This window comes from Myripristis murdjan, chromosome 10 (genome assembly GCF_902150065.1).
Source record: "Myripristis murdjan chromosome 10, fMyrMur1.1, whole genome shotgun sequence".
Taxonomy (NCBI): Eukaryota; Metazoa; Chordata; class Actinopteri; order Holocentriformes; family Holocentridae; genus Myripristis; species Myripristis murdjan.
Window position 1 is genome coordinate 26,012,280 of NC_043989.1, and position 24,066 is coordinate 26,036,345.

General features: G+C 43.3%; 1 protein-coding gene across 3 annotated transcripts in view; it reads right to left on the reverse strand.

Annotated features, from left to right (window-relative positions):
- The window catches only part of mid2 (midline 2), a 124,284-nt gene that overhangs the window by 9,745 nt on the left and 90,473 nt on the right, over positions 1 to 24,066 (reverse strand). For all 3 annotated transcript variants that reach the window (XM_030061661.1, XM_030061659.1, XM_030061660.1), the window contains 4 exons: positions 22,620 to 22,768; positions 19,930 to 20,057; positions 19,142 to 19,285; positions 10,902 to 11,063 (listed from right to left, as the gene is read on the reverse strand). In XM_030061661.1, the coding sequence (XP_029917521.1) occupies positions 10,902 to 11,063; positions 19,142 to 19,285; positions 19,930 to 20,057; positions 22,620 to 22,768 (583 nt within the window). The remainder of the gene's footprint in view (positions 1 to 10,901; positions 11,064 to 19,141; positions 19,286 to 19,929; positions 20,058 to 22,619; positions 22,769 to 24,066) is intronic.

Below are 24,066 nucleotides of genomic sequence, written 5' to 3' on the forward strand. Positions count from 1 at the left end.
CCTTCTCCCCTCTCTCCTCTTGTATACTCCTCTCTATCCTGTCATCTCCTCTTCACTTCTCTCTTCTCCCCCTCCCACTGTTTACTTCAGGGGCTCCGTGGCAGCTTGAGGCCTGTCATCAGAGATGCATGCTGGGTAAATATTATTGCAGGTCTTTTAACAGGAAGTACAGAGGTATGCATACCCCTGGGGCACCTTGACATGTGATATTTTCAGCCCGCGTTTCATCTGCTTACACAGTGCAGGCAATGGGATACAGAAATACACACATACACACACACACACACATATACACTTGGACATATACAACAATGTCAGCCCCGAGTCCCTGTTTCTCTCACACACACTGTGGATGCCAAGAATAGTTTACAAACAGAATGACTCACATCATTAAGTCCACAGTCCAGTGTTTGACTGTCAGTGGCTGCTGCCTCGAGGAGGGCCAGCATGCCTGTTCAGATTAGCTTTTGTTTGGATCCAAACAATATGGGCACTCAAAATAGATCAACAGTCTAGCCTCTACATGTGAACAATAAAGAAGCTGAAGACGGATTTAATCTTGAATTTAGAGTCTTAGGTTTTCCAAGCTCATCCATCCAAGGGTCTTTTCTACACCGTCCAAAATGATGTTGGTGGATGTTGATGTTTGGAGGCTTCACACTGCGGGACGCTGCTGAATGCCAGCCATGGAGGCTACCATTTCTATACATCCGATCTGCACAGAGGCACACAACTGAACAGCGTATCATCTGTCACCCCATGAAAGAAATTCAGGAACCTACAAGGTTTCAACTAGATACAGCTCTGATTCCAGCCCGCTCTCATGGCAGTTTGTGATATGGTTACGGAAATTTAATCTATAGAATTGTGTATTTTTTGTGACAGTCAGCACGACTTTCAAAGTGATGTATTTCAATTGGAAGTATATTTCATGCCCGTACGGCATATTGTGAGGTAGTATAAAAAGCCACAAAGTCTGCCTTAGGAGGGCAGTGGGGTGGATGGATCAATCAACACCACTGTCACTCAGGCGACCCGGCTTTGAGTCCAAGGTGAGATCAGTATTTGTTTTCTAAGACCAAGAGTCTGTCCAGGTTCCAGTTTTAGTGCCTAACCCCAAATTTTCCCCACCTGGACATGCGTCTCTATTGGCTACAGCTATTAAAAAATGGAAGTTTCTCTCAGTATGCGTGAAAAAAATGGACAACTCATGTCCATGGACACGAATCTATAGATTAAATTTTGTACTCCCTTGAGACAGGGTTGCTGATTCAGAAGATCAGAAGATCAGGCTGATTTACGTGCACTTTGCTTTTCATATAATATGATATTTTTCATTAATTCTGGGGGGAAACAAAAACCAGTGCACACAAGGACACGGCCAGGGAAAAAATGAACCGCATCCAGTGCCATGACAGAAACTCCAAACCATCTTAAAAAAAATAAGAGATTCCTCATGGCCTCTGTGTTTGTGTGTGCCTTGAGATTTTAACTGAATTTCAAGGGAAATCGGTAAAAGCTGTAGTGCGCTTCCACCCTTGTGCACAATCAAATCAGATAATATGAACAGTACAGACAGTGTTTATTCATGCACATAGCCACTCTGAAGGGTTTGATAATAACTGACCTGCAGCTTAGAGAGAAAAGAAAACGCAGAGACTTCAGTTTAAATGCATTTTGCACCCAATAAGAATGTGTTGCCTTCATATGCTGTCATACATCACTTCCATGGCTTCCAACACTATTCTCTGTTCCATATTGGCAAAACTAATTTCCTCCCTCCTCCTGTGACTTTGTTTCCCACTGATATGAATTCATTATCGAGACAGACAGCCAATTAGATAGCATAAACAGGGGACATTCTAATAAGCGCCATCGAAGGCTAATGTGGCTCCTCATTCTGTTAGCTGCCACTCTAATAACTTGTGACCATGCGCAGATACAACTTTAATTCCATTTCACGCTTATATACGCCTAAACACGCCGTGCTTTAAAAAACAAATATAATGACTATCGTGCTGTCAGCAAGAAGAAGCATATTTAACTTTTTCACCTAAAAAAATATGAGAGACATCCTCAGATGTGCATTGAATAGATTACAGCGCCTGTTGTTTGGTTTTATATTTTCACGGTATTACCACTTTTGTTTGCATAGGCGGCATCTTCCTTTATTGATCTGAAAGACAAATTTATAAAAAGTAAATGGAGTGGCAAAATGTAATTCTGTCTATCTGTGTGCATCATTGAGGGCTGGACCCCATTACTGGGTAAAAAACAGGGGATCGAGGGCACTCATGTCTGCAGACACTCACGCCTGCAAAGAGCTATTTGATGTCTCCTATTCGCTCAACCCTTTCCCCTCTCTCACTCTCAATCTGTCACCCTCCACCTTTCTTCCGCTTACTCTCTTTCTCTCTCTCTCTCTGTCTTTCCATAGGTTCCTCCCTTCACTTTCGAAGTCAGTCATGTAGGAACCTGGTCACAGTTTGCTGCGGGGTAAATGCAAAAGAACGGCGACAGCGGCTAAAAGACACACACATGCATGCACACACACTACTTAATCCCCCTCCTGAAGGACATCATACTTAATTCATATGTGTTTCAAGAAGCTGGGAATCGCCTCACATGTGAGCTGTGAGCTTCTAATAGCGCATAAAGCTTCTAGTATGGCCTGTGTGGTGTACAGCATCCGTGTCCCTGTTCCCTTTTAGACGCTCTGGGTCTGCTGAGTGGTTTTATTGAGAAAGGAATGGAATGAGTTTTCACCGATCTCAAAGGCCTGTGAAAGCCGGAGGAGTTCACAGAGTAACAGAACTCCTCCGGCAGCAACAGAACTGTTAAGTCCTGCACTATCCAGGGGTGCCATTATACGTCTATATGATGACAGAAAGTAGGATTTGGATGATTTTGGCAGTTTTATAAGGATCTCCCGAAGAGACTGCCACACACACTGTACTGTTATACATAGGACTTCATTACAGTATTCAACTGAGCACAAAACCCCAATCCGGGATTTGGAAACAACACTCCCTATACTCCCAGGACCGACCCAGGATTATCTTGGGGTGTTGGGGCGGTAGTGGTTGTTATTGGGAGTGATGGGAATCCCCAAAGTGCCAAGCCCATAACCACAGTCCACACCAGTTGGTGCAGTTGGTAGTTGTATTTTTTTTTTTTTCATTTTATTGCCAACCGTCATTAAACATCAACAACAAGAAGATGAAGAGGAAGCGTACTCAACCAGCGCTCACATACAGCACCGGCAGGGGGGGTCTGTAAACCTGGGATACTCCAGGATGACAGCAAAAGACACGAATGTCCCACTCAGATTCTTCCGCAGTGGGATTAAAAAAAAAGCACCACATACCAAGTTATACAGGATAAAGCTCGACGTCAAATCAACACTGGAGAGGCATTAAATGAACGGAGGAAAACCTGAAACCTGAAAAGGGGCTGCCATTCTTTCTGTTCTGTTAGGACATATATTCAAACCATGTGGTCTGGATCCCAGATTGTTGCTGTATAGCCAGGACCGTCCCGTTGACCCCCGATCCCATAACAATCCCAATTATTTCATGTTTATAATTACAGAACTTCTACCCAAACAACTTCAGTCAGACAACACGTGTTTGAAATGTTTACTACAGCATCTGAGCACAGTTAGAGTTTGGTGTCCAGACTTCAAGCTCATCAGTCCCAGCAGACATGTTTGCATGTGGATATAATAGGAGTGATGAGGAAATAGGAGGAAATATCTTATCCCCCAGAGTCGCAGCCTACAGGTGAATGCTGGGGTGATAGAGGGGCTGAAAAGCAAGCAGCAATACAGGGGAGCAGAAACACTGGCATGTCAGAGGGAGAGATGGGACATATTACAGCTTAAACAGAGCGCCAAATTGGGAGGGTGCGTTCGGTAGATGATGTGTGGGGAGAGCAGTGCAGCTTGAGCTGACTGCCTGGACTACTTTGCAGGCATCGCTCCATTTACATTAGAGGGAAGAAACCAAGAGTGAGAGAGAGTGAGAGAGAGTGAGAGAGAAGGAGAGCAGTCTGATTACAACACACACACACACACACACACACACACACACACACCTTGGTGCTTTCCTACGCCAATAACTTTTCTTTATTGTCTAACTTTCATTGGGCAGTTTATTAGACTGAAGCACATCTTGCTGTAATTGATCAGGAGGCGGAGTCAGTAACACTGACTATGGCTCAATGATTACACTGATGACATTTTGCACTCTCCCGGCCCCTGATGAGCCTTTATTTTCTCTGCCTGCCCTCCTGTCCTCCAGTTTATAGATCTGAAGTTGTAAACAATCTCCCGCTTGTGTTGTTGTTGCAATACTCTTCCCAACCGCTGCGCTCCACACGCAAAATCAGCTCCAGATCGGGACTTTAAAGATCTTTAGGTCCATTATGGCCATCTCAGCCATGCATATGAAGCTAAATAAAAGCCTCAAACAGATTTTTTTTTCCGGTTGTGGAATGTTTTCATATAAGACCCTAATGACAGAAGCACTTGAAACTTGAAGATCCAAAGCATATCAAAAACAAGTCACATTTGCTGAACTACTAAATGCTATCTTGCATCAAAATTTGAAAATTAGACTTGATGAGAGATTGAAGTCTTGAAGGTCTCACCTTGTGGGACCAAGACGGAAGACAGAAAGCCAAATCAGTCATGAATGTGGATGTTTGTGTGTTAGTAACAATATATATATAAGATATATTTCACTGGTGTCGCAATCAGCCAACCTGACTCAAACAGCATTTTCTTAGACCATCTGCCCCTGCTGTTCATGTTTAAGCCCAGTATCACTGTTTACAGTCTCCAAGGGCTTGACATGCCCACATGTTTACAACAAGCAGGACGACGCCCCCCTCACTTGATCCTCTCTCATTACAGTGACACTGTGACCATAAATCAGAGCCCAATCCAAACGGTGAGTTATTATATTAGTTTATCATATTATACAGGTTTAAGTTACACTGAGTTTAGGATTACCGACCACAACATGTGGAGCATGTCCTGTGTCATCACCTTACAGGGGTCGCACATTAGCAGGTGACCTGTTTATGCCTCATGGAAGCTGAAGCCGACAGCTCACCCGGGACCACTGCAGGTTTCAAAATGCGAGACTAAAATATACCAGGTTAGCCTGTTTATATTCATGTGGGATAGTAGAGGGATTTGAGGTCAGTGTGAAAAGGGTATTACTGTGCACATGAATGCATACATGCGCTCCCCGAGCATGTCTAGGTGTGAATGGGATTACAGTAAGTATGTCTGGCCTGTCATCCTCCCCGTCCCCGACATGAGAGAGAGGGAGTCATGACAACTTTGGAGGGGCGCTTTACCGCTGGGATAGATAGACAGATGGCATGAAGGGAGAGAGCAAATGGGGAAAGGGCAAGAGCGGGAGAGATCGCATGCCATTGCCAGGGGTAACTGAGGAGAGCAGGCCAAGAGAGGCGAAGTGAGGAGGAACAGAGACAGTTTGAGGCCAGGACGCGACACCGCACCAGAGAAAAGGATTTACCAAACGCCGTGCCAGACTGTGGAGAAGACCCAAAGGTATGCTAACATGGCTTCCTTGTAGCCAACAAAGAAGTCGCAGATTTTCTATTTCCTTTTGTTCCTACGTGTTTTAACGTGGTGATGTGGAGTAAAAAGCGGGACTTGCATTGCTAGCTACATCTGCAGTAACCTAGAAAAAGATGAGGAAAGATGCCCAGTAGCTCAACTTTTAAATGTTTGCATGTTCACAATCTTTGTTTCAGTGCAGCGATTTACTTTAGATGAAGATATACTTGCCAAATGATAGGCAAGTCACTTCTGTGCTTGCCTTTACACTGTCATATATCTGCACAGTAGGCTGCATTCAAATTTCTTCCACGTATATACTTTGGATGTGCTCAGAAGTAGCTCCTTTGAGCAGGCTCGTTTGTGATGGATGACTTTCCAGTATCTGTGCTACTTGTAACTGCATTCTGTGCTTTGCAAACCCCCGCTAGAAATATGATGAGCTTAGGCTAAAAGCCTCGAGAGCCTCTCATCCTAAAAAATGTGACAGCTAAACCCTCCAATCTAGCCGCAGACAGAAAAGAGAGACTTCAAGTGCACGGAACGAAGTCGTGGTTCTCGGGCTAAAAAGCTCGCGACGAGAGCTTGTACAGCAGCCGAGTCTGGAGAGGAGAAACCTAATAAGCCTGTCATAGTGAGATGTTCGTGATCAGTTTTGTTGTGACCCATTTTGATCCAAAAACACTACGCCTGCCTGCCACAGAACGGCTGACTGAAGCACTTCCATCTGAATACAAATTCCTCTGAGAGAGACGGGGAGGGAGCAAATGGGAGATAAGAGACGCAGAGAGACATGCAGAATGAGAGACGTGCAGAAAGAGAGAGAGAGAGACAGACAGACAGACATAGACACACATATGCATCCACGGTGCCATAATACACACAACAAATCACAATGCTAACAATCTTGAGTGGTTGCTTGTGCATGTTATTGTGCTGGCTTGTCTGAAACCTTACAGCAGAGAGAAATACTGAGTGCCAATCATGAGGCTGGTAATCTCAACCAAACTTGCCCGTGGGTGGACAAGCTTCCCCCCTACGATAGCTGGCTGCCAGAGGAAAAGAGGAATGGAGGGGGAGAATGACAAGAGAGTGGGAGTGGGAGTGAGGGGACAGAGAAACAGAGAGAAGGAAAGGCAGAGGCCCTATCACACAGAACAGCATCCTCATGAGGAGAGGAGAGAGAGAAAACCCAGAAATGAGATGTTGAAGAAAACAAGGTAACATTATAAATGCAACGAGTGATTATTGTATTATGCTGAGCAAGACAGGGACATCGAGATGTAAAAGGGGCGTGACTGCCGACTCCAGATACCCTGAACTTCACCTCCATAAACCTCCCTTAACCCCGTGTCACCCCGACATCACACGAAGGCACTAATCCGCTCTAATGCCATCAGAACAGAACTCAAGTGCTGTCATGCTCGATGTCCCACAGGCCCATTTAGACAGAGAAAGAGAGAGAGAGAGAGAAGGGGGAGGAGGGGTCATGCCTCGACTACTATAACTCCCCATACACCTGTTTTACCCAGCAGAGTGCATCCGCGTAACAGTAAATCCAAAATGCCACATTCAGACGCCTGACAGCAGCTAAGAGGGGATGGCATATTACCTCCATTTTAGCTCCACTTCACTGGCTGCCAGTGCAATTTAGGATTGATTTTAAATTTTTATTGAGTACCTTTGAGGCACATCTTGGACAAGTGCCTGGCAATATCTCTGCGCTTTTAACCCCTAAAGGGTGCAAGTGCTGCCTGAGCTCCTCAGGCGGGGCTCTTTTGATTGTTTCATAATCCATGTGGCGGATTCATGAAACCCTCTTACGAAAAAACAGGTCATCTCAAGTGCTATTTTTTTACCGCATTTTTAGTCTCTGAAAGAATAGCATTTTCTCAAAAACATTTCTTACATATGCTTTTAACTTTCTTCTTGTGCTTCTTTAAATGTAAAAAAAAAGCTTTTCTCTGTATGAAAAAAATCAAGAATAAATTTGATCATTTTCATCTCAAGAATGTTATTTATTTTATGTTTTTTTTTCTTAGAAGGAAATTTTTAAATGATTGTGTTATAATTCAAAATCTTGAAAGTTTCCCTGACACCTAACATTGAGATTAACTGTTAAGCTTCTTTAGGTGATGTCTCATGTTACTGAAGGCTAGAACAGCCAGGGCTGCGCTTGTCAAACCTCCTCCCTCACTAGCAATGCTGAGCTGTCACCACTAGGAGGCTCAGTGAGTGAGTGAAGCACCAGTTTCTAAGCCTTCCCAAACTCGCGGCGGTCTGGCAAAAAGGTAGCAAATTTGACAATTACACTTAGAGGTGCCAAATAACAGCAACAAATTTATTTTCATGTTCTTTTTTAAGCAAGCCTTAAGTCAGATGGATTTAGTGATGATTTGCAATGGATTGAAGCCTAATATATTGAACCAAGTTTTTTGCGGACAGTATTAATGATGACAAAAATATTCATTTTAATATGCTAAATGAAAATTAAAATTCAGTCTCTTAGCCTTAACAGCCTAAAGTTTATCTAACATAACTAATTAATGCTGCATTTTGAGAAGCTTGTAAGTAGGAAAATCAAAGAAAATCTCTCCTGTCATCGCTTAATATCTATCTTGAGATCAAATTTGTGTGAAGACTCAAGATCTACTGAAGCTCTCTGTGCACTGGAACCACCTGAGACAAAATGAGATGAGCCAACTCCTACACCTCCTTAAACTTATGCTTATGCACATTTTAAGCCTCAGATTTCACTTGAACTATGATCTTTGTTTGTGTCATTGTTGCAGTACATATCCTGCCCATTGCCCTTTTGATTGTAGTATGTTTTGTGGCTACATGTTCCTCGCCATCATTGAACCCTGACTGACATTCACCACTTTGGTAAATGTTTTTATTTCCTTTTCTCTACTTATTGGTTCACGTTTTTATTATTAACATTTATATCGATATTATACTGATATTAACATTCAGCCTAAAACATAGCCTAAAAAAAATAGAAGAATGTCACCCAACACACTCTATCTCTCTCTCTCTCTCTGTGTAGATATATATGTAGATATAGATATATAGATGTACAGATATAGATATGTGTGCAGGCTCAGCGTTTATAACTGCAATAAAAGAAAGAGAATGAGTTGAGAGAGACAGAGAGAGACAGAGAGAAGCAGTGTCATATAAAGAGAAATAAAGGGGAGTAAGTGGCAAATGGTGGATGCAATGCCACTTATTAACATACTCCACTTGGAGCTGAAGGTACCACTAAGGCCCCCTGGACAAAACATGTTAGCACTTGTCTTCTAATGTGTGATGAGAGAAAGAAAGTGAGAGAAAGAGAGAGAGAGGCAGAGCGTCATGCAGGAGAGATGTGATGTGGTGAGAACCAGAGAGCCACGTTCTAACGCCAGCGGGAGGCTGACTTCACCCAGAGATCAGACTCAGTCGGAGGTAAGCACAAAATGATGGAGGCCCAAAGCCTGGAGTCCTCCAGAACCAGCCGACTTTGTTGTGGGGAGATGGAAAGAAGATGAAGCAGAGAGAAGAGGGATGAATAAAATGGACAGAAAGTCCAGAAAGTGCAGAGTCATGGTATTCTGAGGTGGGATGGTTGATGTTGAGAGTGATTGAAAGTCGCAGGTTAAATCTCAGCAGAATCTAGGTCTGGATATATAGGACATGTGCACCTGTGTGCCAAAAGGTGACAGGTGAGTAAGAGCAGACCTTGGGTCCCAAACTCATTACTATTACACAATCTTTATTGGGACTGATGTTTTGGTACTGAGAATCTTTATCATTTATCTGATCAAATTTGATTTGATGAAGTCCCAGTGTCTTTCTCAGTTGCACTGTTCCTCTTTTCCATCATGCACGTGCATGCATACTTTGAGGTGTGGGTTACAAAAAAACTAAATGGCAAAAGTGAGCTGGTGCACTAAAAAGAAGCTCCATAATGCTGCTGTCTTCTCCCTCTACTGTAGGTCTGCTCATAACTGGGATAATACAGAGCAGACATTATGACAGTGTTCAGTAATATGTTCATAATGACATTGGGCTGACCTGCATCTTATCATGTCTAATGTCTGTTGTTGAATTCAAAATAGAAATATTCCAATATTACATTAGCCTATGGGGTAAAATTAAATAATTGATAGCAGAATGTTACATTACATGCCTGGACTGATTGCTTACAAGCTCTGACCAATAATCACAAACTACAAGAATTTGAAATTATATTCACGTCAGTCAATTCAAAGCTCTTTCATGCAGTGCTACCTCTTTGTTTCGACGTATTCTTACTCAAACCCTCTATTAAAAGGGAAACCTAAACATTACAGCTAAGCTGCTTCACCACAGTGAGTAAAGCCCTAACATTTGTGGCTGAAATCACAGTAATCATGCCGGGTCATTATGGGAAGATGCTTGGGTGTAATGATGCACAATGACCACTTTTTGGCTGTGTAAATCTTTGGCAGGGAATTGTGTTGAGAGGGAATGCTGTTTTTTGCCTGACGCTCCTCTGCATGATGCTAATGTCAAATTGGTAGCTCAGGATTCAGGATCACACAGAGCACACGTGGGTCTGCCTGGCACACCAAAAAAAAGCCAGCCAAACCCCAGCTGTCAGTGATGTAATGTGATGTGATTGGGTGCATTTGCCTGATTTTCACTGATGGGTCCTTTAAGGGAACAGTTCGTTCAAAATACAAAACCAAGATATTTTCCCATCCACCTATCTATCCCTAGTGCAATCCATCCATCCTGATAGTTTCTGTGTGATTTGATGGGGTCTCCAGGCCTCGCCGGTGACAAGTTTTGTCAGGAAATATCTCCTACAGAAGAGCACCAGCAAACTCTATCTATCTGCCTCAACTTTGCATTCCTTGGGGGTCGACAGATACAGTTTGGCATGAAGACAGACAGACTGGAAGCCCTGCCGCATCACGACAGAAACTATCTGGATGGATAGACTGCGCCGGTGTTAAGTGGGACACTGCCTCGTAATTTGGGCGAACTGTTCCTTTAAAGTCACTGATTCAGGTTTCTTTTATTACTCGAGCGCACAATCTTGCCATCTGGACCAAAGCACACAACAGCCAGGATGAGAACTAAAAGTTGTCTTAGTGGGAGACACTTGAAATGGTGGCAGCTTGTTGACAGACAGATCACACCCGGGAGCGCAAATGACACAGATAGGAGGAAACATATGGGCTTTAGATCATATAAAACACACAAAAAATTAACAAGGCCTGGGAGGTATAAATAAAAAAAAAAAAAAAAAAAAAAGTAGTTTTGGGTCTTTGCTTACTGTTGGTTTTGAGGCGGGCTGGCTCACTGTTGCGGCTGCCTGCCTGGTTGATAGCCTTGACAAAGAAGATATAACGGGTGCCACTCTGAAGGCCGTGCACCGTGTAGTGGTTCTGTTTGATGTTAGGCACGATCATCCAACTGTCTGCCGAGTTGTACAAACCTGGAGGAGGCACACACACACACACACACACACACACAGAGAGAGCAGGGGTGTAACCAAATTGTGCAGACACATTTGGAGGCAAAAATTATATCTGGAATGAGAGCTTATGAGGAAGCAGAGCAGCACCGAGGCTTTTCGCAGCTGTTTTGCATCAAAGGAAGAAAACATCACAATATCTGACCTGCGTTATTTCTCTTTCAACAACACGGATGATTCACCCCACATTAAGGGACTCGGAGACCGTATGCAACATTTATGTGTACATACCGATCCATCCCATTACCTTTCCATCAGGCTTATCATGGCATGTTCGCCTGGGGCAGTATTTCCTGCTCACTAAGATGAATCTATAGACGGCTGGCAACAAGACATTTACACAGTATCACAAGGGAGCATCTGTGGCGAGCGCCTGGGGGAAAAGAGGGCGATAGGCAAAGCCGTCGTTCAAACGTATGGAAACGTGGGCAATGCTAACATGACACTATTCGGTGGGCGCTTTAATCCAAAGTGACTTGCAGTAGTATTACAGGGGCTTAGCGATGGCTGGGTTAGTTCTCCAGTCACCTGCCTCCAAACACAGTTTTTTCAGCCTGTCAACTGCAGCCAACTGTGAGGAATAAAGCGAAAAGCTCAGCTCAGGCTGGAGGAACAGATCATGTGAATTGAGGTGTTCTTTTTGACTCTACTCCTACAGTAGTGTCACATAAAAGTCAGGAATTTAACCATAAATGTTACGTTTTCCCCACATTGTTTGTCCCATCAAGCATCTCTAAATATGTCTGAATATGAATGGAATTCCATCCTTAGAGCTGCATCCAACTAATGCAATCACAGGGAAGAGAGAGCTTAACTGGGCCAAGAAATGAAATGAGTGAACACTGCACAGAAAAAAAACTAAAAAATTCTTAAACTATGACAAAAGACATCTGACAAAACAAAGTATCTTGTTTAGTATTACAACTGATAAGGTTAGGGCTTGTACAGTTGAGAACAGCATGGCAGCTTTACTCTCTCATCTTTACTCCCTGCAGGATTGTCACTGCGCTCCAAAGGAAAAAAAAAAAATGTGAAAGAGAAAGAGAGAGCTCTCGGGGCCATGCTTTGTCCCTTCTGGCGAGGACGCGTTGTGAATTATTGAGCAAGATGGCAACAGCATGCATAAGTAATGGCGGAGAGTCTGCTTGTAAATATAAATACTTCACAGGACGCAAATAAGGCCTTTAAAAGTGAGGCGTTTTTAAGTATGAATGAAGGGAGGGGATTCTCAAAAGTAAGAGCGAAGGCTGGGTCTTTACATATCTGCCGACAGTGATGAGCTTTTCGGAGAGAAAGGAAATGAGGAGAAGGCTTTTATCTCGCAGAGAAATGAGGGAGAAAGAAAACGGGCGAGAGGGAGCGGGAGGGAGAGATCCCTTTTACACACGGCGTGTACCTGATCCTCCTCGTGTACACCGATTGAAAGCAGATATGATTCATCTGCATTTTACTTCAGCCTGGTATTACAAATGTGCATCCAGGATCGACATTGAAATCCTATTGCTCTTTACCTCACAAAAGGCAAGTGCGCCTTTCTAATGTGACAGCTCTCCCTTGTTGCTCTAAAAATTATGCCTCCCACCTGTCGTTTTAGCCGCATTTTGCAGGAACTAAGGAGGATACAATGCTGTGTAGCTTTTCAAAGAGAGACACGGAAAGACGAGGGAGAAGGACTTCGTGTTGCCTTCCCTTTTTAATGCTTTTGATCTCCATACCACCTCTCGCTTTTCACTGGATCAAATTAGGCCGGTGCACCACAATATGCTGTCGCTACTTATGCTATTGAAAAGGGGCTTTCTGACACTGGCCCTGCTGCTCTGGCTTGCACTGTGACTTCAAAGCAAAGTGGATGAGAGAGTAAGTGAATGTGTCACTTTAGAAAGGGAGAGAGACAGAAATGGGAAGGAGCGAGGAAATACGGCGGCGTGCGTCTTGCATCCAGACAGCCTTGTGTGTGTGTGTGTGTGTGCGTGTGTGCATGCGTGTGTGTCTGGCTCAGACTGTGATGCAGACAGATGAGAGGGTAAAAGAAACAAAGTGTCACGGGAGTGGAAGAGGGTCTGTCTTTGATGATGCAATACAGAGTTACTGGTGAGAATGTGTGTGTGTGTGTGTGTTTGCATGTGTGTGTCAGTGCTTGCCTGTTAATTTGTACCCGAGGCATAGAAACAGAAATGTGTGACCGTGTCTGTGCGTGGGAGCAGCTGTGCCTGAGTAAAAGAAACAAAATGTGTCTTCTTCACCTGTGTTTATCTCTGGTGCCTCTTTATAACTCCATGTAGCACAGACTTGTCGGCAAAGACTGGAACATTGTTTTGCGACAGATAAAGGGAGGCGCGGTGCTAAGAGGGATCCTGCCAACAGAGAGCAATGCCCTGCCAAGATGGAGGGAGAGGGATTTGACCAAACACCGGGTTGTCCTGACGCCCACGGTGGACTCTTCTTTTCATGTGTGATAATCATCTTATTACCTCACCATGGGCCGGCACTGATGAATTCACATGAAAGACACGCGGCAGTTGGAGTCAGCGTGAACAGGTCCTGCGAACCCGGAGACATGCGGGCCTTCCAGAAAAACGTACAACTTGGCGGGAGAGAGTGAGGAAAGTGGGCTAAGTCATGTGGGGCTGGAAGTGGAGCGTAATAATATTTCAGGAACAAATCTTAGTAAATTACTTCGGAACAATCCAAGAACATGAAGATGAACAGGCGCCCTTGACAAATAACCCACTGGACTATTACCAAATAAAAAATGGAAAAATTGATGGAACTTGTGAAACTGGATTCAAATCCTTGCTGTTGGCTCTTTTGACTAATTGTCCCAGTGATGGTGGCCAAGGTGCCCTCAGGAGCGGGATTTTAAAAAAAGCACAACGCCTACCAACGACATACCAACGAGGATATTCTGGATGTACAGTGGAAGACGGAGAATTGAAGGCTTAATCGAAGGCTTCTGAGTTTTTCTCTCTCATTTTTATTCAGTTTAAAAACGTCTTTACGTATCTCTTCATAGATTACTTTAACTTCTTCAAAACTGCCGCACCTATGGATGGGTTTGTCATCGCTGTGTGGCCGAGCTTTGCTCAAACCCACAGAAATTCTAGTGGAGATCCCAATGTTTCCAAAGATGCTGCTCACACAAACTGTGTAGAAAAAGATGCACAAAGATGTGCTTAGAGTTATTCTCTATATGATGTAATGGTACAGCCATAAAACAATGAGACCTTGGGTTTAAATTACAGCTGTTCCGATACTGATAACAATATCTGAAATGCCTCCGATATAGCCTAAAATGCTAGATCTGATATCAGCGAGTACATGAGTCTATGTGCCCATTATTATTATATTATTAAACTTCAGGCTTAATTTTTTTGTGCCCAGTCCCTACCTCACTTGACCATGCAGCTCTTTTATCATATCATGGGCTTGCTCAATCCGATCGTGGGTGGACCAAAATCCTGACGTTTGTGTTTTTCTGGTCGAGTTTACCCACTGCCAGTCAATAGCCTTCAGATCTGACACACAAGAAACACAACGCTGGAAAAAATGTTGGAGCGAGGGCTTAAAATAGGCAGTTTCACCACTGTTTCTTAATTCAGTGGACAGCAGACCACTATAAAAAATTTCAGCAATTTGGCCACATTTAACACTGGAAAGTCCCACCAGTAAAAAGACAATGTGCACAGTATGCAAAATTTTAGATTCAATCATATCACATCCATACAGGGTAAGTAGCATATGGCTTTTACATTTTTAAAACAATGGTATTGAATTGGTACTCAGTATGTGCCAGTTCAGGTATCGGAATTGGTATTGGGATATCTCTAGTATAAATATTTCACCCAGTGTAAGTGTGGCCTGGCTTCAGTGAAGCGTTGCAACCACCAGATACAGAATATGTGTTTGTCATTGGCATACAATATGGAAAAAAAATGTTTTTTCAACTTTGAAGTTGAATCTAAAGGGTTATGGTTCTTGTTTTTGACTCTGTCTAAGTTTATTCCATAATTTGTACTTTCTGTATGCTTTAGTGATCCGTCAAATGTGGAAAAGTGCTGAACAGTAACCTTCAGATTGACTTCAGAGCCAGGTTAAAAATGCATCAGTGACTGTCATATCATCTGGGGCCATCACTATCTGCCAGTGTTGTGGTATTGATGCGGTTATTGATGAAGCTATTAGAGCATGCAGTGTTTGATTGATGAGTGTAAACACCAAATTTACATCAGCGCGTCTGATGCAAAGCTAGAGCTCAAGCGGGTGACAGTCACCAGCGAGACAGCCGCTGCGCCAAATGAAAATCACGTATTTTGCTTCTGGATCGATTAATCACTCTTTCATTTAATTACACTATGCCATTCTGTTTCAATCTCTCTCTGCCTGCGCCTCTTTCTTTTCTCTGTCAGCATCATTCATTTTACTTTCTGGTCTTTCTCAATCTTACTCGCAGGCATCAACATCATAAAACAAAAGCTGACAGATGATAATAGGGCAGTGTGTGTGTGTGTATGTGTGTGCTGATGATATCTATGAGGGCCATCAGGAATGCAGGGATAGAATGATAACTATGCATCACATCTGATCAGAGAGCTGGGATATGATGGGATATTACTGGCATCTGAGGTGATAAAAGGCAGACAGACAGTCAAGTCACTGCAACTATAGACAAGTATCTGCAAATGGCCACAGGCACCCGAAGACAGCCGCAGATTTACAGTGTAAGACATCTTTATCTGACTGCTGCAATGATATTTTGGCTGTCTGACATTGCTTACATTTCCCTATGCTCTCTGGTTTCACTTGCAGATTCTATTTTCTGCTGCTACGCCTGGGCGATCCTGCAGAGGAACGGTTGGCAAGGCCTCACACCTCCTTTCCCCTACTCGTGGGAGGGCTGAGGCCGAGGCCAGGGAGAGCGAGAGACGCAGAGACAGACAGAGAGAAAGAGAGAGATGATGGCGCTCAAGTGGGAGCGTTTAGCCACTCGGAAAGTTCGAGAAAAACGCAATGGTAAAAACTCAAGTGGCGTGGAAGGCTAAATGGGTCTCTCTCTCCCTTGATTTCTCCTGTGAGTCTCTGAGGACGCTGTGGCAGCGCACAGCTGAATGTCTGAGTCACTCAGTCTATCACAGCTGAAATATATCCTGCTGTTTCAAATGGCTGGGGCACTTGAGCCTCACGGGCAGTTAGACGGAGAAATGTGGGGATACACCGAGGAGAGGAGAGATGATGAAAGGATCAAAACGCGGAGGCAAAGAGCAGAGAGGAAGAGGGCAGGCATGCACATGAATGCATCTGCGTGTGTGCATACATGATTGTCTCTGTGCACATTAATCATGTCCCGCTCCTGTCAGTGAGGACCAATTTTCTGCTCCGTTCTGTAACCATTATCCACTCTGTGTTTCACCTGTCCTCCCATCCCTCTCCTCCTACACCATGTTTTCTCCATCCCTCCGTTTACACATTTTCCCTCCATGTCTTTCATGCAGTCTCCTCTTTTTCGTTGTCTTCTCGGCAAACATTTATCAAAAAACGAATGCAAAGTTTTGGCAAATGGTACTTTGTCAAAAAAGATGACCTTATTTCACTAATAAATGAAGAAAAAATTTAGAATGGCCACTTTATGTATGAATGTATGTTAAAAATTGAATCCCACACTGCCTCACAAAACTCTTTTGATACTGCCATGAAATATTTTTCAATGGAAGCTGAATGAACACGCATTTAAATTCAGTTCAAATTTGTCATATGATTGCGCCTCCATATGGTGCAGCTCTGGTGTGTGCATGCACCCTGGCGGCATCAGTCACAGATAGCCACAAATGACACAATGCGAGGAAACGTACGGCAGGCTCGGCTCTACCAGCAGATCCAAAACGACCGCCTTCAAATGCAGCCTCAAAAAACCACATCAAAACATATCAGCATCTTGATGACATTCATACACCCCTGATAAAACGAACCAACTATCTTGAGGACAGAAAGGCAGCAAAGCAAGTAGAAAGTGGAGCAGCAGTGATTTCACATTCCCCTCCTTCCTTCCTGCGCAATTGTCACCATCCATGAAGAAAACAAAAAAACAAACAAAACGTGAAGCCATTTGAAGCAACCCCTTGTGACATATATGTCCTATTTTTATGTCAAGCAGTCTTGATAGCTCAGCTCTGTCTATCTATAAATATTAGCATGGAGGACAACAAAGACTAAAGCTGGACAGAAAATCTAGGTTATGCAATACAGTTTATATAAACTATTCTTCATGTCTGAGGAATACGGCAACTATTTTAGTGCTCTATTTTACTCTCCAGTGTAACTGCAGGAAAAGTCAACCAGTATGCTGTGTGTTTGTCTCTTTGTGTGTGTGTTTGCATGCCAGATGATACACACCACAGATGATCTTTATGTGCATGTGTGTAGGTGTGTTGTGTGATGGTGACTAATACTACTAATAATGGTCTTTCCCCAACCTCCCCCTCAACTTGGCTCTTTGGACATATCTGTGCATATGTGGTGCATTGATGTATATGTGTTTGTGTTTAATGAGATGAATCACTGATGAACACGGTCCTTTCGGTGTGTGTTTTTTTGAACGTATATCAAATATGATGAACTCATTTGACTTCTCGGGGGACTCTTCAGATGAGAAACATTAATCCTCATGTCCCTTGTATAAAAAAATGCCTAAATCTTTGGGGCTAAGTGTTCCTTGCTGGGGTATTTCTGCAGTGGGATCACCTGTCAATCAAGCAACGTGGGCGGTACAGTGGCCCTTTTTTTTTTTTTTTTTTTAGCTTGCTTGGATTTTCTATTGATTGAGTTTCTGTAGGTTTCTTTGCCTGTTCGCCCATAGTGGCTGTTACTGCTCATGTCAATAACCCAGTTCTTCTTTTGGTTATTCTAAACTAAGCAAAACCTTAAAATGCATCACCTTCTGTGCACCATGCAGAAATTTTTGCAAACCCAAGAAGGTTTCCTTCCTTCTCACTCCCAACTAAAACACTATTGTGCTGTTTCACGCTTTTAAAGTCCATAGGCGAGCCCAACCAGTGAGAGTGATTTTAGTGACTTTCCTGAAACAACTGACTGGACTAAAATAAATTAGTTGTGTTGTGTTAGTTGCTCTCTGGGCAAGTTTTTTTTTTTTTTTTTCTCTAAGTGGAGACTTGTGCCCACTATTTATTTCAAAGAATGTTCAACAAATTGTGCTCCTCTTCTACTCCTAAGTTGTTGTTGCCAGGCATCGTGGCATTTCCTACTCCTAATCATCCTAAGGAACAGCTGCACTTCTTTTAATATCAGCCAAAAGAAGTTCCCTTAAACCAGAGTTTATGTGTCCTCCCTGAATGAGTCAGCCTTACCACCTAAAAAAATTTTGACTTCTGGAAATGTCACCTATATGGGAAATGTCCTTGCCTTTGAGACAGAACCAGGGTATTTAGAACAGCAAACATTAAAGATTATGTAGGCTGTGTCACAATTTGTGTTATATCAGGGGTTTTCGACTGATTTTGACCCGGGGACCTCCAAACTTGCAAAAAGGCTTTTTCATCAGCATAATCAGTTACCTATTTTTAGATACTAGTCAGTAAGCTAATATTTTTGGGCACATGTGCGTATGTAAAGGCAGGCTAGAAACACATGACGCATTCCAGCATTTGCAAAAAACAGACTATCAAGGACTGTATGGGCGCTATTTGTACCTGTAAGAGAAGTCACCTTGATTTTTTAAAATTTGAATGAATTTAAATGTTCATAAAGAAGTAAGTAATGGAAATGTGTGAGAAAAAAAATCCATTCAAACTACCTTCGCAGGCCACCAGGTGGGCGGAGACCACCAGTTGAAAACCAATGTCTTGTATCAATCCGTGATAGAAAGTAGAAAAACATTTCTTTCTTTGAAAATCATCAGGGATGGTAACTCAACAAAAACAAAACAGTTTCTGGACCCCTTTTATATTATATAATGTTCAGAGCCTCATCATTTCACGTTCGTGTGTGTGTGTATGTGTGTGTGTGTGTGTACGTGTGTGCTGACTCACTGATGAAATTGGTTTGGCCAGTGTAGATGGTGTACTGCAGCTCGTAGGAGGTGACGCTGAACTCGTCCTCTGACGTCCAGTGGACGGTGATGGTGTCGTGGGAGGCGGTGCACAGCTCGTCTCTTATGGACGGCGGGTTGGGAGCTGCATGTGGGACACAACAGCATGACTCAGAGTACAAACAAGCCTTCTCAGTTTGGGGGACAACTGTTCAATATCCAGATGGACAGCGCTCTTGGCCTGCCAGAGCTAATATGGAACGATATTTTAGAAACACCTCAAGATTAGCATATTTACATTACATGTGATGGAGAATGTGGGCTTCTGGGGTGTTGGAAGTACATTTTTAAATACACCAGTGCTCTGTGACAATGATGAATTAGCAAGAAATGGCTAACAAATATCTATGTAATGAAAAACTGATGCCGAATATTGGCTTTAAGTATTACATTTGTACTTTTTAATGGGTCTCACATGTATTATCCTTTCATGTAGGTGCTGGTACTAATTTCTAACTCCATAATAAGAATAGTATATGGCCTGTGCAGTAACATATTGCTGCTGTTTGGTAAAACTGTGGTAAACTCAGACAAATCCCTTGTTTTTAGTTTGCATGGGTTTCATAAGCACAGGAGTCCGAGAATTCATCGTAATCGTAAGGATAACACATGAAAAAAAGTAAAATTACAATTACATAACACACATTTTCTGATAACAACAGAAATATCTACATGCTGTGACTGCTAAGTCAGATCAGGGGCACTTCTGCCGTGAGACGCAGCTCTTGCCTGTTAGGTAATCTAGCCCTTCCAGAATCTTCTTCTCTCGGGAAAAGTCCAGGGCAAAGTTGTCGAACGCCTCGTTCAGGTTGACGTCAGGAATCAGTACCTGGGAGGAGGCTGTTGCCATGGCAACCCTGGAGAGGGGCGGGAAGGCGGAGGATGAGGGCAGGGAAAGTCAGGAGAAAGGCGGAAAGGAGGAAGGGTAAGAGGTCAGACGAGGTGATGAGAGAAGACCAGGGGAAAGAAGGGAGGAGCAGGGGAGGATGAAAGGTGATGAAGAGAAAGAAAAATGTGACGAGGGAAACGAAGGAAATGCAGTGACAAGAAGGGAGAGGTGGCAGACGGAGTCGGGGCGGGGGGGTGAGGGGGGTGGCGGTGGGGGGTGGGGGGGTGAAAAGGTTGAGAGAGACAGAAAGAGACACACACACAGAGTTATCTTTGAGCACAAGACATGAAATGTCATTCAGGCAGACGCCAGCATCATTTAACATGATTGTGGTGATTACTGCCGTCTCATGACCTTTTTCAAAAACACATAAAGATCATATCATGTACTTTATAGATGTAATAAAGCCAATAAGGGCATGCACACACACGCACACACACACTGATTTCAAGATTTGTCTGGGACAGTGCTGTGGAAACTCCTGCTTTGAGCTATAATGAGCCGTCTGTGGCCGCAGCCAGCCTGAACCACGGCCTTGGCACGGCTGCAGAGCAGAGCAAGTCCTTGAGACTTTTGTTCCTCGGTGAAGCAAGACCAGTTCATCAATAAAGAGCCCAGCCAGGTGCCACAAAACAGTGGAGGATGGGCCAAAGCAAAAAATAAAACAAAAAAAAAAACGCTACACTGGCTGCAGAATTGCCACAGACGGTCCAAATTGTCTAATCAGAGCATGGATGAGAAGACGGACTGAGAGAGCTGGCGTCCTGCGGGTGGAAGGGAGAGAGGGATGAAGAAAGTGGTGAGGTATGTAGAGAGGAGAGAGGGGCAAGTAGCGAGCATAGACTGAAACATGATTTTCAGCAGAAGCCTGATATTGATCTCAGCAGCTAGAGGACTTTATCTGATATAGCGGTGAGTTCTCCAGAGAATGAATTACAGGAACAGCGTCTTCAAAATAACCACAAGCTGAGATCCCTGACTGTAGGACAGAGACCCTCAAACATGAATAAGAAAATCTGATGTTTTGCTCTGTGATCTCGTACAGGGTCTACTGTACATTATAACAAAATCTAGAACCCGATACTCCTTTTCCAACCACAGGAACTGTCCACTTCTCCCAAAGCCAAATGCAACATCATAGCAACATCTTCGATATCTTCCATGTTTACTATTCTGCAGCCGGTCACACACAAAATGACGAGACACATTCTCCAAATTTGCATTAAAGCTTGTTGTTCTTGGGTGTGGTGGAAACACACGAGAGCTTGTGGAACTTGCTTTGCCCCCCAAACCCTATTCCGAAAGCAAGATCTGGGATCTTTGGTGTGGGAACTTTTCGGTGCAGAGAAAAGGCAGTCTCATACACTCTCTAATCAATGAAATGAAGTGGAACGAGCTTCCTCTGAGGCAGGCTGGCTGGTTCACAGCATGTGTTGCAGTGTTAAAAGAATAAATCAGTGGAGGAGACACGGAGGCATGAATGGAAAAAGATGGAAATAAATATGTGTCCAGTAATGTAGTGATAAACAAAAAGAGAGGACGACTATGACCTCCAGTCGATGATCATCATATCCACCACCAATTCAAAAAATCAATTACATTTTCAGGAAAAATCAATGACAGTTCATTCTTTTTTACATTTAAGTCCCAATCACCATTTAGCTAGACACAGTTTGATACAACTTATTATGATGCGTACTATGTACATGTTTTAAGATATACGTCAGCTTTAAAGGGACTGTAAACACAGTTAAAAATGGGGATTTTCTTATTTGGCATTATTCTTGAGTTCTATCTTCATCACCTACCATATTTGGAGACATCCTAAAATCAGTAACTACAAAAGAAAAAAAAAATTTTCTACAGTAAAACATTCTGGCAGGACTGGGCTTTAGTTCCCCTTGTCGGGTATTGTCGGTATTGTCTGGATCCTTTTAAGACCAACCAAGCGTCCAGCAAAATGAAAATATTGCACTGAAATGGTTACAGGTTTTATTATCTTAGCAAATGTTAGCATTACTGTACAGCTCACTTGCATGTAGCTGAGTTTAGGTACGTCCATGACCCCATTTGGAAAAAGTGGGTAAAGTTAGTGTCAGGTTAAGTTAGGTAAAGGGTTAGGGCTAGTCATTATCATCGGGGTTAGCAGCGGCGCAAATTTCCCTTAGACATTGGGGGGGACACATTTAGCGGCGGGTCAGGGGGTCAAGAGGGGTGCCAAAGTAAAAATGGTATGGTCCAAGCATAGGGGTGTAAGGCTTTTTTGGAAAACAATTATGAATGATTTTACAAGTGTTTTGCCACTTTGTATTGTTATATTACCTGTATTAGTGAGGGGTTTGTATCTCATGATATTTTTTTGGGGGGGGGGGCAAATTTATCTTTTATAAATATTGGGGGGCACTTGTCCCCCCTGACCCACCCTAAATTTACGCCCATGGGGGTTAGGGTAAGTCTCTAGGAAAAGTCCCCCAAAGTGACCTAAGTAAATGCGTGTGTGTGTGTGTGTGTGTGTGTGTGTGACCCCCACCTCTCGGCCACGTTGCGGGCGGTCTGGAGGAAGCGGGCGTGGTCGTTCTCCTTCAGGCTGTGCTCGGCCTGTGTGATGAGGGCGCTGGAGCGCTCCAGACACTGGCGGCAGTTGGCGATCTGCTGGGCCAGCTTACGCAGCTTCATCACCTGGAGCAAACACACACACATGTTGTGGTGAAATCATCCAATTTGTCTCTGCTACATTGCTCATTCCCCATGATCCATACAAAGTATACCACACAGCATGCTAGTAGATGACTATCCAAAATAAGAAGGCGTGATTAAGAAAATGAACTACTGCAGGTGAACAATACTCTGCTGCATGATGATTTTTAGTCGTACACAGTGTCCAATCACCCGTGCCCACCCCTTCCCATGAAAACACAGAAATCAGTCCTGAGTATTTCACTGCTGCTGCCACGTTTTTTTTCTCAGGCCCATCTACAGTGGCTGGAAATTGCTTTCTGTCTGCCCATGGCAACTCTGGTTCCCTCCATTGCCTTGTCAGAAATTCTGAATCAAAACTGATGGGTCTCTGAGCGCCCAGTACCTCCAAAATTCATCTATCTGCTCCAGAAATTGAATCTGTCTTCTAAATGAAGAACTTCTCATTATGACAATCACGAACTAAACAATGCACTGAGTACTTTATCTTGCTTTGTTTCAGAAAATGAAATTCAATGTACCCAAATGTAACCATATTGCTCTAAAATGCCGATATGAAAATCAGCTTTGCCACTTCTTCATACACACTGCCTGTTAGTAGCAGCTAATCACAAGTCAATGATTTCAAACCAGCTGCTACAATTGAAATGCCAATGTTTTTGAACCAAAAACACATTGCATATCAAAATTTAGACTCAAGGCCAAAGAGGTGCAGCCTGTGTCAACGTCACATATTGTTAACTTTAGCCACATTAGTTTGTTTCATTAGCTTCATTAGCCACAACAGTTAGGGTTAGGAAAAGGTCATAGTTAACGTTAGGAAAATGTTTGTCGTCATGGTTATGGTTAAGAAAAGGTCATAGTTAATGTTATGAAATGTTAGTTAATGGCTTTCGAACATTAGTTAGCTACTGTTAGCTAGAATGAACACGGCTCTTGACATGGGAGCCAAACCCCGTTCTGCAGAAGCAGAGTCCTGTTGATTGTCACATTTGCCACCCCACCTGCCTCCTAAGGTGTTTTTTGCTCATCTTACAACACATCACCAGTATTGAAAATGGGACATTTCAACATATCCTTGGTTTGCAGAAACGTAAAATGCCAACACTTTTTTCCTCACGACTAGGCTGCCAACTTGTGTTACAGACAAGAGATGGCTTAACTTCTGCGAAGGTGGCAAACAAAACAAAACACAAAAACTCAAAACTCTACAGGGTTATCTTTTATGGAAACTAGATCCACTTGAATAGTAGAGGTGAAATGAGCACAATGTGATGCTA